Genomic DNA, 13,139 nt, shown 5'->3' with positions numbered 1-13,139 from the left:
GGGGGGGGGTAATGATTGGGTGGTGAGTTTGGCGGGGGGAGGGGGGATATTAAGGTTATGAAAATGTGTGTTTTCTTTGCCTCTCTCGCTTGCGGGTGCCGGATGGAAGCTTGTTACATTGGGGAAGAGTATTGGGTTTGAGAGAAGGGGCGAGGGAAGGGGGAATGCTATAAAGAGGGCGGTGGGGAATCCGATATCTCGTCCCCAACCCTCAGCGCCATTGCATTGCATTCCTTCGACCGGATCCATCTCTGTAGCTCCGTCTACTATCCAGCTCTTCAGCTCGAGTCTCCCGTTACAATCCACTGTCTTTCTCAAGTAGTTACTAGTAACAATGGTCTTCATCCCTCTCACCGCCCTCCTCTCCTCCCTCCTCCTCTCCTCCCTCGCCCACGCCGCCCCACAAGGCCTCGACACCGGCGCCGGTACGCCCACACCCGACGCCCCCGCCGGCATCGACATCTCTGACATCCCCGCCGCACCCGTCGGCTCCACGCCCGTCTCCGCAATCGAAGACGCCTTCAAGTCCCTCCGCGCCGCCAAGCACGCCGGCGCCTTCAGCGCCCTCGCCGCCGTCAAGACCACGCGAAACGAGCTCCTCGAAAAGAAGACCTGCGCACCCGTCATCGTCATTTTCGCCCGCGGCACCACGGAGCCGGGCAATGTCGGTGACGACGTCGGGCCGTACTTCTTTGATGCGCTGGCGGCAATGAAGCCCGGGAAGATCGCGGTGCAGGGCGTCAACAATTATCCGGCGGACGTGTGGGGGTATCTAGGTGGCGGGTCCGACACGGGGGCAGCGGACATGGCGGCGTCGGTTGCGAAGGCGGCGACGCAGTGCCCGGGGTCGAGGATTGTGCTTTCGGGGTTCAGGTAGGCGCACACACTCTCTCTCTCTCTCACATACACGCATATACATAGATATATCTACACAGGCTAACTTACCGGCGTGGCGGTGTGTACATGTAGTCAAGGAGCCCAGGTCGTGCACAAGGCCGCGAAGCGCATACCGGCCGCGCAGTATGCGAATGTGGGCGCGATCGTGCTCTTTGGTGACCCAAACAACGGCGACCCGTTCCCGGGCAGCATGAACGCGAATGTGAAGACGTTCTGCCACTTTGGCGACCTGATCTGTCTGGGGTGGCCCGTGCCGCTGCCGCCGCATATGAACTATGAGGATGATGCGGGCGCGGCGGCGCAGTTTGTGGCTGGGTGCGTGCCGTTTTAGACTTGCGCCGGCTGGGACGCGGGCGGTGTGTGTAATGGCGTCGGTGGATACATGTAGTGCATACTCGATTGATGGCTTGTCTAGCTAGGGGGAGATGTTTGGGGGATGTTTGGGGGATGTTTGGGGATGATTATAATTAATTAATTAATGATATGAGGTCGTCAGTTGGGCCCGAGTGACCTGTTGTGATTCAAGCAAGCAATCAATTATGTTTCAGCATAAACTCAGCCTGCAGGTGAGACCGTGCCCCTGAGACACCCAGCCTTGATCGGATGCAAACACGCTGTGAAGGATCGATCCATCAAAGCGCCAGCTACCCGTAGAGACAAAGCGCTGCCCGCAGAGAAACAGCATGGCCGGTTTCCTATAGGTAGCGCGCAGCCAGACAGGCGGGCGCTAATGTTGCATGTGGCAGATGCTGATCGAAGCTGAAGCAGCACCACAAGCTAGCCAAACGAGAAGCTGGAATGCTCTCCCGATGTCTGTGAGGCGAGAAGTGTTGGTTTGGCTAGCGAAAAGAGGAGGAAGTGAGACGATGATTGATTGTGTTAATCTATCGAATATGAAGAGGATTAAGTCCTCTATTGATAGTGTAAACAAATGCAAATGTTCAACACGTTGTGCAGTGAGCAAAAAGACAGCCACAAAGGAACACACATATAGCTGACGTGACAAGAACATGTTCAGTATGGACGGAATTAACGAAGTAAAGAAACAACGAAGCAAATATTGCCAAAAACAACAAGAAGGACTGTGGGTAAAGGCACCACACTAGCTAGGTCCGTAGTAAGCATAGCTATCAACACTCGATCAATATAACTTCGTATTAATACTTACTGCGAGAATAGAATTTCGGCAAAACTGGTGATCATTCTCCGAAACACCGTGGTTGACCGTATCTAGAAAAAAAAAAAAAAAAAAATCTGAAAGAACCGAGAAACCACTCCTGCCAGAAGGATAGATCACATGAACCACACCAGGTGAGGATAGGGCTGACCAGGGAAAGTAAAGATCACCCACCGCTTTACTAAGGACATCCAACGACAATGTCTTGGCGGCCGAGTGACTTCTCCTGACCCAAAACCTTGTAGAAGTGAACAGATGGCCGTAACTGAGACGATTTAGAGACAGCTTCAACAAGTCATTGTCGTTGAATCCAGCTGGCTAGTATGGAGGGCGGTGTATTTTTCCCAGGGATAAGAAGGTAAAGTGCGGAATTGAAAAATTCATTTGATATTTTGGAGGTGGAAGCAGGAGGATTGTATGTAGGAAAAGGGGGTGGTAGAATGGGTTGTTTATCGAGAGGTCTCTGGCAGTTTCGCTCTGGCATTTGGTTATTGTGGGTGGGGTGGTAATGGCTGGAGGATTTGTTCTCCTCGGTTATGAAAAAAAATCTGTGGTGAATGTTTGCGATAACTGGAAATGGGGGTTTTCACACCTCGAGGGGTCTAGTCTCTTCTGGGGATAATAGCGAAACTGGGTTAATGACGAATGGCAAGCTGCTTTCAGCCAACCATAGAGCTGATATGTAGTAAGCCCAAGGGCAAATTGGTCGGCGCGCTTTTGTTAGCTTTTTTTTTTTTTTTTTTTTTTTTTTTTTTTTTTTTTTGAGCTTTTGGTGGGTTTGATTGGCTAATTCGGCATCGAACAATGTTCGCCATTACATATCACGGAAATGACGGTACGGTAATATATATATTGAGTATATAAATCTATTGGATCTCCAGAAAGTTTTGGGAGCAGAAAATAATGCTCTTTTCGCGCGCGGAGACATGGCTAACTTCAAGTCTTCTACAGCCGCCTCTCGTTATAGTGATACTGCATATAGTGATATTCTCGTTATAGTGATGGCACCTGGCGGTCCCAACTTTTTAGTATGTAGTTTAGTGATAATTGTATATAAGAATATCACTATGGATTTGGCGTAACTTTATATGGATATCCTTATAACGAGAGAGCATTTTTGAGTGGATGTGACTCTACAACCCGATCCCGCAACCCCACTATCCTTCAACACACCAACGATCCTACACCATACCCCACCTATTTGTAGTGTATTCTTACAGTTATAGAGCATAAGCAAAAGAGACAACACTTCTCAGAGTCGGAAAAGAAAGCCATTTGTGAATGGACAGCAAGGAACATGCAACCCGCGCGACCACCACCACCACCATGGAGAAAACCCAACCTTCATCCGCTGGCACACAGAGAAAACCTAACCATCATTCGATATAGTGATAACCTCGATATAAGGATACCAATTTTCGGTCCCGACCCCATCACTATAACGAGTGGCGGCTGTACCCACTTTGGCGGAGTTTGCAATCACGCTTTGCCCAGCGTGACTTGGCAAGTGAGGAACAGGTGTCACGTCATCAATGACTCCATGTAGTCGCTTACCTGGCAAGAGTTGAAAATGTATAAATCGACCACTGTTTTCGGAAGTTCTCCTCTTCACACTCATAGACTCTTCCCTCCCCCTCCTAGACTCTTCCCCCCCCCTCCTAGACTCTTCTTCCTGAGGAGTGCATTTTTGAGTGGATGGGTTTCGCCGCGTGCATTGAACCTGATGGCACGGTGAGGGTGCGAGTGATATTTCATGAAACTCCAACTCGCTGGAAGTTTGTCAGGGTTCCACCTTTCGGTCACCCTAACACATTGAAATATATCTTATAATAGTGGCTATACCCGATCATCCAAATCGTTCTCGGTCCGTAACGTAGTCTGTGAGGTGCGAATCCTCTATTTCAGTAAAGGTACTATACCCGTAACGTAGTCTCTGGCGAATGCTAACGTATAATCACTTAGGGAGATCATATCTCATTACACAGGTTGGCGCAAGATGTATGGTGCCGTCATCGAAATTTCCGGCCCTGTCAGGTTTTCTATGGATCTTGGTTTTAGTGATGGGCACGAGCCGGTTCGAGACGAGCCCGGGGTAGGGCTCGAGCTGGCTCGGATTGTGGAGACAAAGGCTCGAGGTGTTCGAGCCCTGGAGCTGGCTCGGGCTCGTCACTAAGAGAGCTCGACCTGTTCGAGCCTAAAGCTCGAGCTCTAAGGTCGAGCGAGCTCGGCTCGTGCCCATCACTACTTGGTTTCTTGGACCACCCCCCTGCTAGGGTTATAGATATGGGCACTGTAGGCTCTGCCTGTGCTCTTTCTCCCTGATTCTCCCTTAAACCTGAAACCTCTAGCCTTTTGTCTATTTAAATACATGTAGTCAACACCCTCTCCATTCATCATCACCGTTGCTCGACAAAAATCTCTTTGCTTATCGTAGCTAATTTATCAACCCTGATCGATATTTTTCTACCTCACTTCGAAGCCCCCTTATTTACTACGTCATCTCACTGGTCTCTCGCCCAATTGATTGTCCAGCCAACCTTCCCCTCCGCTTGTCGCCCTGAACCATCACCGTTCACCTGCCTCAGACAATAGCAAACAAACAAACAAACAGCGAAACAAAAATAGCTTCCGATAACGACACATCCAAAATCCACTATGTCTACAAACACAACAGCGATGGATTCTTTGCTCACCGCAACAATCCTCTCCCGAACGCCTCTCACCTACTCTGTCAACATTGCCCTATACAGCTATCTCACAACTCACACCTCAGATCTCGCACTTCTGCTCTCTTCCCACAGGGAAATATACTTCAGTCGCTTCGAATACTACACCCACCGCCTCACAACCTTCATCCAAGCTATTATCCCTCATGCGCTTTCCAGCAGCGCTCAAGCTTCCTCCTCCAGCAGCACCCAACCAAAATCGAAAGGGTCGGGGTTCACAGCAGGTGCTCACACAGTACTTCCAATCCCAGAAACATTTATCACAAACCTCATCCACCCTCTCTTTAAGTCAGCTTCTTCCTCTGTGGATGAAAGTCATTTTTTCTGTAGCGTAGAGTTCTTGGATCTTATTACGGCAGTGCTGGAGCTCTACATCCCGCAAGCTTTGAATTCAAAAGCATCTCTGAAGCCACTTAGTTCAGTTCTAGAATGTCTCCTATATATTCCCGACACGACGCCCGGCGTCGGGCTACTCGAGCGCCTCATCTCCTCAAAGGCAGGCGGTGACGTGCTGAAGAAGCTGATGGCATCGAAGAGCACCGTTGCAAAGGTTTTCAATGCTCAGCTACTAGAGTTCTATACGTGCCGTGTCACTCTACTAGTGGGATCATGTTTGGTATCCCACGGCACGAGTGTCGAGGGCGCTCTATCAGACTGGGTAGAGATTGTAATCCTCAAATCGGTGCTAGAGGACTTTGAGAAGCAGCTGGAGGCACACAATCTACGGCCCACACGCATAACTGGAGATCCAAAGAAGGCTCTGAGAAAGCAGATGAAGGCCGCAAAACAACTCCCAGATCTAGAAAAGATGCGTGCGCTAAAACCAAAATCGGCAGCTGATCTAAGAAGCCAAAACATCTTCTCCGCCCTAGCAGTGGAGGAACTGGCTGAAGAGCTATCGACACGACTACCGCCGCAAGGTCAGGTTATCGAGATACCAAGACCGCAGCTAGATCAACACTCCTTTATTATGTTTCGGAGGCTGTTGGGCAATAATGTAAAATCGCCACAGTCAGTTCCTGATGTACAGGAAGCGTTGAAGACACTGAAAACACTGATAACTTTCCAGACACTGGCAAAGATCTTGGGGAGTTTTCCGTGCGCCTCGTGTTGTAAAGTGTGCGCTGGGGATGTGGTAAGAGGAAAGGGTTTCTATGATGTGGAGCCAGGGATTAGGCTTCCGGAAAGGAGCAACGTAGAACGTAGTACTGTCGCCCCGGAGATAGTCCATCACATAGGCGGGAGCCTGGCAGATAAAGAAAAACCCAAGGGCGGGAAGAGCAAAAAGAGTAAAAGCAAGGGAAAAGAAAAAGTCAAAAAACCCGAAGAACTACGCCAGGCCGAAAAAGCCGATGAAGCAAAATCGCTCCCACCACCGGAATTACCAGAGGATCATGAGCTATCGAACACCCTCCGCGCCGAAGATGGAAACCCCGAATCTAGTACCTATGATCCCTCTTCCATGTTTCCACAACTAGCGGGGCCATGGCGAGTGATACTTTCGACACAAGCAATGAAGGACCTAATGGGTACGCAGCACAATGGGACATTCCAAATAGTCAAGAAGATACTGGAGGAGCTAGCAACTGGATACTGGAACCGCCGTAGTTTGACAAGACCGCATTTACTCGCGGGAACGAGCGCCAATTCTAGTAAGTTACCTAATATTCCTCCTAGCGACCACGGGGCAAGGAAGAAAGGCGCAAAGAACGAAGACAAAGAGCCGGAATGGATCTTGGAAGAATGGCAAGGCAATGGCGGCGAACGTGCAGTGTTGAAACTGTATAAAGCTGTCTACGGTAAGAATTATAGAGTTTTGTGGGGCGTCGAGGCCGCTTGGGACGAGCTGGAGGGCGGCTGGAGACAGATAATTAAGATATGGAGGATAGGCGATCATAAAGAGATTTTGGAGAGTATTCCCACCGTTCTCAAGACGCATAAAGGATACAGCAATAACTACATTCGAGGATGTAAGTTGAGGCAATTAGAGACGGGAAAGGGTAGAACCTTACGTCACTTACCCGCAAGGTTCGTGCTGAGCGAGGACATTCTGAAGCGGGAACAATTCGGAGCCACAGGAACCGACTCGGGCGGGAATAAACTATCAAGGGAGGAAGCTCTGGGCTTACACGAAGCTCTCACTACCGGTAAGTTTTATACACTGAACGAGCAAATGTTTGAGAGTATTCAGGCATCTAAAAAATGCGGAGTGCTACCGGAATTTGCATTCGACGTGAGCGAGGAGGAGACGGAGATAGTCAGGTGGTGGAAAAGCTCTGTGTTGATTTTGGGACGCAGTGGAACTGGAAAGACGACTTGTTTGGTTTTCAAGCTGCTGGCCGGCTATCTTACACGAACAGGCGCTGGGTTAGAGCCTCGACAGGTAGGATCATCAACCATCACTCGGTCAATAATGAAGTAATGCTAACACGTGATTGCCTTACCCAATGTTTGGGCGGTGGAGTTTTTGTTTAGATATTCCTTACCAGAAGTCCAATACTTGCAGGAAAGATTGCAAGATATATAAGACGACTAATCGACTCTCAGCTTGGGAGATTGGATAACCCACTATTGGAAGTTGAGCAAAATGACACAGGGGCCCACGTAATTCGGGAAAGCACAGACCATGATCATGACGATGCAGATAGAAACCTTTTCACTATTGGAAAAGATAGCTGGCCCCTCGTCTGCACCTTTGATCAATTTTGTGGACTGTTAGAGAATACGCTCAAGTACGCATTTTGAATGGACATCTAAACATAGCAATGGCTAATCTATTTTACAGGATTTCTGATCGCACCGACTTCGCACCAGCCAGTTCGGCAGAAATACAGTTAAACTGGGAGCACCGCAGAGTTGACTTTTCAAAGTTTAAGCGGGCCTATTGGCCATCTTTCTCGTTAAACTTAAGGAAGGGAATCTCGGTCGAATTGGTATTCGCCGAATTGATGGCGGTAATCAAGGGCGGAAACTACGCTTCTGACTTTCTCCCGTTAACAAAGCAAAGTTATCTGAAACTTTCTTCTCGGCTAGCGCCCACCTTTTTGGAAGGCAGCAAAGAGCGCGAGACTGTTTGGAAGATGTATGAGTTATATGAGAACCGCCGGCGAGGCCTAGGGGAGTGGGATGATTTGGATAGATGTAAAGATATACGTAAGGGTCTGAGTAAGGATCGCGAGCTTTTGGAACGGCTACAAACAGCTATTGGGGAGTGCTATGTGGATGAAGTACAAGATCTTCGTGTTGGGGAGATCGAAATTTTGTTGCGGGTGGTAGGTAACCCAAGAGGGGTGCATCTGGCTGGTGACACCGCGCAGTGCATAAGTCGCGATTCTACCTTCCGGTTCCAAGATATTAAGGCACTGTTCTTTCAACTTTTTGGGTCAATGGTGATCAAAGGAGGGCATGGGTCTTCAAAAACAGCTGAAGAGAGTTTGGAGAAACCGAGGCTGTTCTTGTTGGCAAAGAATTATAGGAGTCACCAGGGGATTTTGGCATTGGCAAGTAGTGTGGTGGATCTTCTCTGGAAAGGTAACTCGAATGCTGCAGAACGTTTGTATGGGTCCAGCTGACATGGTTTTTGTAGTGTTCCCTGATGTGATAGATAAACTACAGCCAGAAGTCGGCAACTACTTGGGTCCGAAACCAAAACTATTCAGTAAGTACACCTTCAAAGAAGATGGCCCGGCCCCAGTAGTCTCAGTAGTTTCTGAATAAAGCTAATCTTAGCCTTTTGTAGTTGGATTTTCGTCGGATATGTTTTCCAAGAAACTATTTGGCGCAGTCGATGTGGTGGAAAATATCGCGGAGTTCGGTGCAGAGCAGGTCATTCTGGTCCGTGATGATGAAGCAAGAAACACTCTGCGGGACGAGATTGGTACGATTAATCTTATCCTCACGATCGTAGAGAGCAAGGGGATGGAGTTTGATGACGTTCTCCTCTTCAACTACTTCTCTGGAAGCCCAGCGGGTCCAAGCTTCAGAGCTTTGGTCTCCATGGAGGAGGATTTGAAAACCAAACAAGGGACAGGACTCTTAGGGTTTGACAGAAGAAAGCATGCTGTCCTCTCGGCGGAATTGAGAGGGCTGTATGTCGCTATCACTAGACCACGAGCTAGGCTCTGGCTAATTGAAGAACATGATGAAAACATAACGGCAATGGCGAGGCTCTGGAGTAAAGGCCCTGACGGTGGGTTAGTGGATATTGTTCTCAGGGGTGATAAAAATGTAAGTGGGGCCAGATGTGCTTCTAGGAATCAACCGGTTTTGAGCTTGCTGATTAAATTTTTTTTTTGTGTGCGTCGCGACAGGCCGCGGATATGATGAAGGATATGAGACAAGGCAAAAGCAACACGCCGGCTGACTGGTACCGAAAAGGCCTTGAGTTCTTGGAAAAAAGGCTTTGGCATCCTGTTAGTATATTCATTACATCCGTTTAACCCCCCTATCCCCAAAATGGTCCTTATACTGACTTTGTGGATTGCAGGCCTTGAGGTGTTTTCAGAGTGCTGGAGACTCAATTGGACAGAGTCTCTCTAAAGCACACATCTTGGAGCAGAAAGCAATTGACATTTGCTACAGAGAACCTGCCGAGTCTGTGCTATTATTCAAACAGGCTGGCACACTTTTCCGCGAATCAAACCATCCAAAGCAAGCATCCAAATGTTTCGTCACCATTTACGACTGGAAATCAGCAGCTGAGGTTTGGAGAAGTACTGATCACGACCGTGCTGCTCTCTTTTATGACAGGGCGTCCCTTTGGAAGGAAGCAGCGGAACAATACTATCTTTGTGGAAACTTCGAAAAGGCAGCAGCAGCATATAGTGAAGGGCATTATTTCGTCGACCTACTCCAATACCTCATTGATCATGGCCATAAAATGAAGCCTGTGAACTTTCGCAAGTTTGCCAGACTCGTTAACGTGTTATTTAGAAGTCAAAAGGATGCCGATAAGGACTTGAAACTTATGGCAATAACGCTACTGGGTTCAGACTCCGAGAAGGAGGCCTTTTTAATCCAGTATGACATGACCCGTGAACTAATACAGCACTATATAACGACGAAGCAATTCATGAAGGCCGTCAATACGTGTCTGAGCTTGGGGGATTATGCTCAAGCTATTCAGATCATCGAGTTTAGAGCTTTCGGGAACGATTTCACCACCGACCTATTGGATGAGATTTTCGGCTGGACAGAGACTAAACGCCTGCAACGTTCGGTTGACGACTTCCTGAGATGCCAAGGTTTAGATATAACTAAGAGTCGCCCTTCCATACTGAGTTCCCAAAAATCCTTTGCTAGAGAACAGACAAAGAACAATTGGAGGGTTTTGGAAAGATTCGTCATGGGTCAATTTCAGGAGCGGAGAGTTTCCGCGGACGAAACCAAGTGGAATGACATTGGCGAAGATTTACAATTGACCGCCGATTTGCTAGTAAGATAAAGTCCTTTACTGCCTTTTCCTTAAAATATTATGACCATTGCTCACCATTCGATTTTAGATTGTCGCCAATGGTGACTATTTCGGAGTCAAATGTGACCCTAGGGAATTTCCCTTCCAATCCTTCGCAAGGTGTACCGAGGTCTTGAAGAAGGCCAATAAAGATGGCTGTTTCCCACCTGCAGTAGTAAGGTTCTACAGTGTCTCCTACATAAAAGAAGACCCCTCCCAGCGTGCATGGGTGCTGCCACCAAGCCCACTTTTACCAAACGAGCAGGCTATCATGATGTCTCATGATTCAGCTTTTGAAGCGCTAAATAGACAACTTTCCGACGACATGGCCAAGAGTGTCTATTCTCTGCTGGATAATGCGATTAAAGTTCTGAAAAAGGAGTCATTGTGCGAGGAGTTTATCCTCTGGGGCAGCTGCACGTTCCAAACGGAGAACAGCTGCCATTATACCCATTCTTTACTGTCCCGGGATATTTCCCTGTCAAGACTCGAAGCATGTCCCTCTATCCACTGTTTTTCTAACGACATATTTACTAACTATATCGTTATTTAGCTGTTAAACTCGTCGCTAGAGATGATCCTATGTCTTACACTCCCTTTCCAGCAAAGACTGTTTGGAGATGTAGCTTATGCTATTAGATATAGAGGGACAGGTTGGTCTTATGATAACCCTGTCTATGAGCGATTTTGTTGACGCGAGGAATAGTTCGTACTTGGCTTGAGCAGTTGCTCATTACGACCACTTTTGTGTCCGAATTCACAACACACCCCTTAATTAATATAGGATCTCTATATTCAAACCCGAGAGACTCCGAGAGGGGCGTGCGTAACGCGCTTGAGGAGTTACTCTACTACCGCATTACCCGCTGGAAAGTTAACGATATGTCCTTTTCGCTCCTTCTACAACAGGTGGACCTAGCCGATGCTTTAAGTAAGCGCAGACCAAGATATTCTGGTAGAATTAAAATGCTGACTGGTTATTCTCAGATATCGGTGAAATCTTCGGGCGAAAAATTATCAGCCGAATCGATTGGGGCCGTTTGAGCCCGGTAAAAACAAAGCCATTTAGTTCTTTCTGGGATATCCTACGCCTTCGAAGTGCCTTGAGGGAAGGAGATTTGGCGCTTGCGATTGAGTTAATGTGGCATATACATCCTATGCAGTTAGATCTGGATTCTCCGGAAGTACAATATTTCCATGGCGTGATAGGTTTCTGGGAGCAGTGCTGTGCATTCCTTGTTTGTGTTCCCCCTCCTCCTAAACCCAGCCATAGGCTTTTAGCCACCCTTACTGTTTGTGGATGGTGAATACTAAGATTGATTACTCTCTTAGATTGTTATATCATCATCCGACGAGTTTCTTATCAAAGATAATTGGCGTAAGATCCATCTGACATATTTCTTCCCATGTCTAGTAGCATTTGATGCCCTGCCCCTTAATGAGTGCAGAGAGATCGCAGAAGCCGCCAAAACCATTCTGGCGACCATTGCCCAGTACGTACTTGAATCGCTTCAAAAGATCCAATCGTGCAGATACGCAACGCTCCGGATGACATGGAATAAACGCCCAGATATCTTGATTAGACGCGTGCTGGATATGCTTGCAATATGTTTATGCAATATGCAACAGTATACTGGAAACAAGATAAGGCCGGCTCCAGAAAACGATTTCCTAACGGGCATTATACAAGCATGGAACTTTTGGTGCCATAAAAAGACCATTAATGCTCAGGAATCTGAGCTTGACATCAATAAGTTCATGGTCATCTTTGCGGACGCGTTCAGTAGTTCGTACAGCGGCATCGAAACTTTGGCCCTGTACCAAAAATCAAGTTTGCGACAGCCTTATAGCAAATTCCGAATTATGCGGACTGCCTGGAAGGTAAAAAGGGGCCAATTCCAATCCCTTTCGTCGTTCAATAAGCAGAAACATCCTCAGGCAAAGGCGTCCAAGCATGAAAGGGTGGAGAACGGGCACACTGACGACGGTGCCCAAGCGGCGCTCACAAAGGCAGAGATCATGGCTGCGTCAATGATTCAGTCGTTCTGGAAGAAGTACTGGCCAATATTGCTGAAGTGGAGAGAATTCGAGAAGACAGATGAGGGAATGGCCACAAAGGTGATGGACGGCCTCTGCAAGACACTGGGAGATACTGTGGACGAAGTATTGCCGAAGAAAAGGTTGAGGTGGGCTCTACTCCACGAGCTGGGGGTGCCTATTTTCGTCAAGCTTGTTCAAGCCGAGCGCAGCCTCGACAACACGCTATCGGAGATGATAGTGAAAATGAAAGCAGAGGATCTCAAGTGGATTGAGAGAGAGATGCTGGATGAAAATTACCAGAGTCTGCGTCGGGTGAGGCAACATTTGGTGGATGTGAAGGCCCTTGTTTTGGACAAGGAGGTCGTGGCCTGCCCGGTGGAGGAGTTGAGATACAAATTGACCGAAGTAGAGGCCCTAGCGATGGAAATAGATCACTCAGTAGGGGATATTATGGGGGAGATCACGAGGATCGAGGATCAAGTTGCCGGGAGAAGGGCTTCAGATTCACTGAAAACACACGGAGAGCAGCAGAGATTGAAATGAAGTGAAGAGTTTTAGGGGCGATCATCATTTTTTCCCTCCCCCACTCTCCACAGTTCTACAAGTACACCTTTTTTTCTTCGCCATCACACGGAAATGGCAATTTAACCTGGATATCGCACAATTACTTTCTAGTGTTGAGGGTTTTTTCCTTTGGTACATACATGTACGCATTTTGTAGTTAGTATGAAATATTAGCGCCACAGGAATCAAATGAAGTCTATTTACCTTAACCAGTCAGGTTCGTGTATCGTGACTATCTACATTAGTTGCATAGGCACTTTATTCTAGAGGAGTCTAGTCAGCC

At 47.9% G+C, this 13,139-nt stretch overlaps 2 protein-coding genes across 2 annotated transcripts; both read left to right on the top strand.

The window, feature by feature from the left end:
• Positions 1-334: 334 nt before the first annotated feature.
• Positions 335-1,228, top strand: H6S33_002015 (uncharacterized protein; the record flags this gene model as incomplete). Its single annotated transcript, XM_044833357.1, has 2 exons — positions 335-873; positions 970-1,228. The coding sequence occupies 2 exons, from the start codon at positions 335-337 to the stop codon at positions 1,226-1,228; spliced, it is 798 nt and encodes a 265-aa protein (XP_044693158.1).
• A 3,501-nt stretch (positions 1,229-4,729) lies between these two features.
• On the top strand, positions 4,730-12,835 carry H6S33_002014 (uncharacterized protein; the record flags this gene model as incomplete). The annotated part of the gene is made up of 12 exons (XM_044833356.1): positions 4,730-7,183; positions 7,348-7,532; positions 7,586-8,331; positions 8,387-8,458; positions 8,540-9,027; positions 9,111-9,212; positions 9,287-10,234; positions 10,302-10,745; positions 10,806-10,905; positions 10,959-11,183; positions 11,240-11,490; positions 11,585-12,835. The coding sequence occupies 12 exons, from the start codon at positions 4,730-4,732 to the stop codon at positions 12,833-12,835; spliced, it is 7,266 nt and encodes a 2,421-aa protein (XP_044693157.1).
• Between the last annotated feature and the right edge of the window lie 304 nt (positions 12,836-13,139).

Source organism: Morchella sextelata (genome assembly GCF_020137385.1).
Source record: "Morchella sextelata strain SCLS chromosome Unknown scls_12, whole genome shotgun sequence".
NCBI classification, from domain to species: Eukaryota; Fungi; Ascomycota; class Pezizomycetes; order Pezizales; family Morchellaceae; genus Morchella; species Morchella sextelata.
Note: the sequence above shows the minus strand (reverse complement) of the source record. Positions and strands in the feature narration are given on the sequence as shown.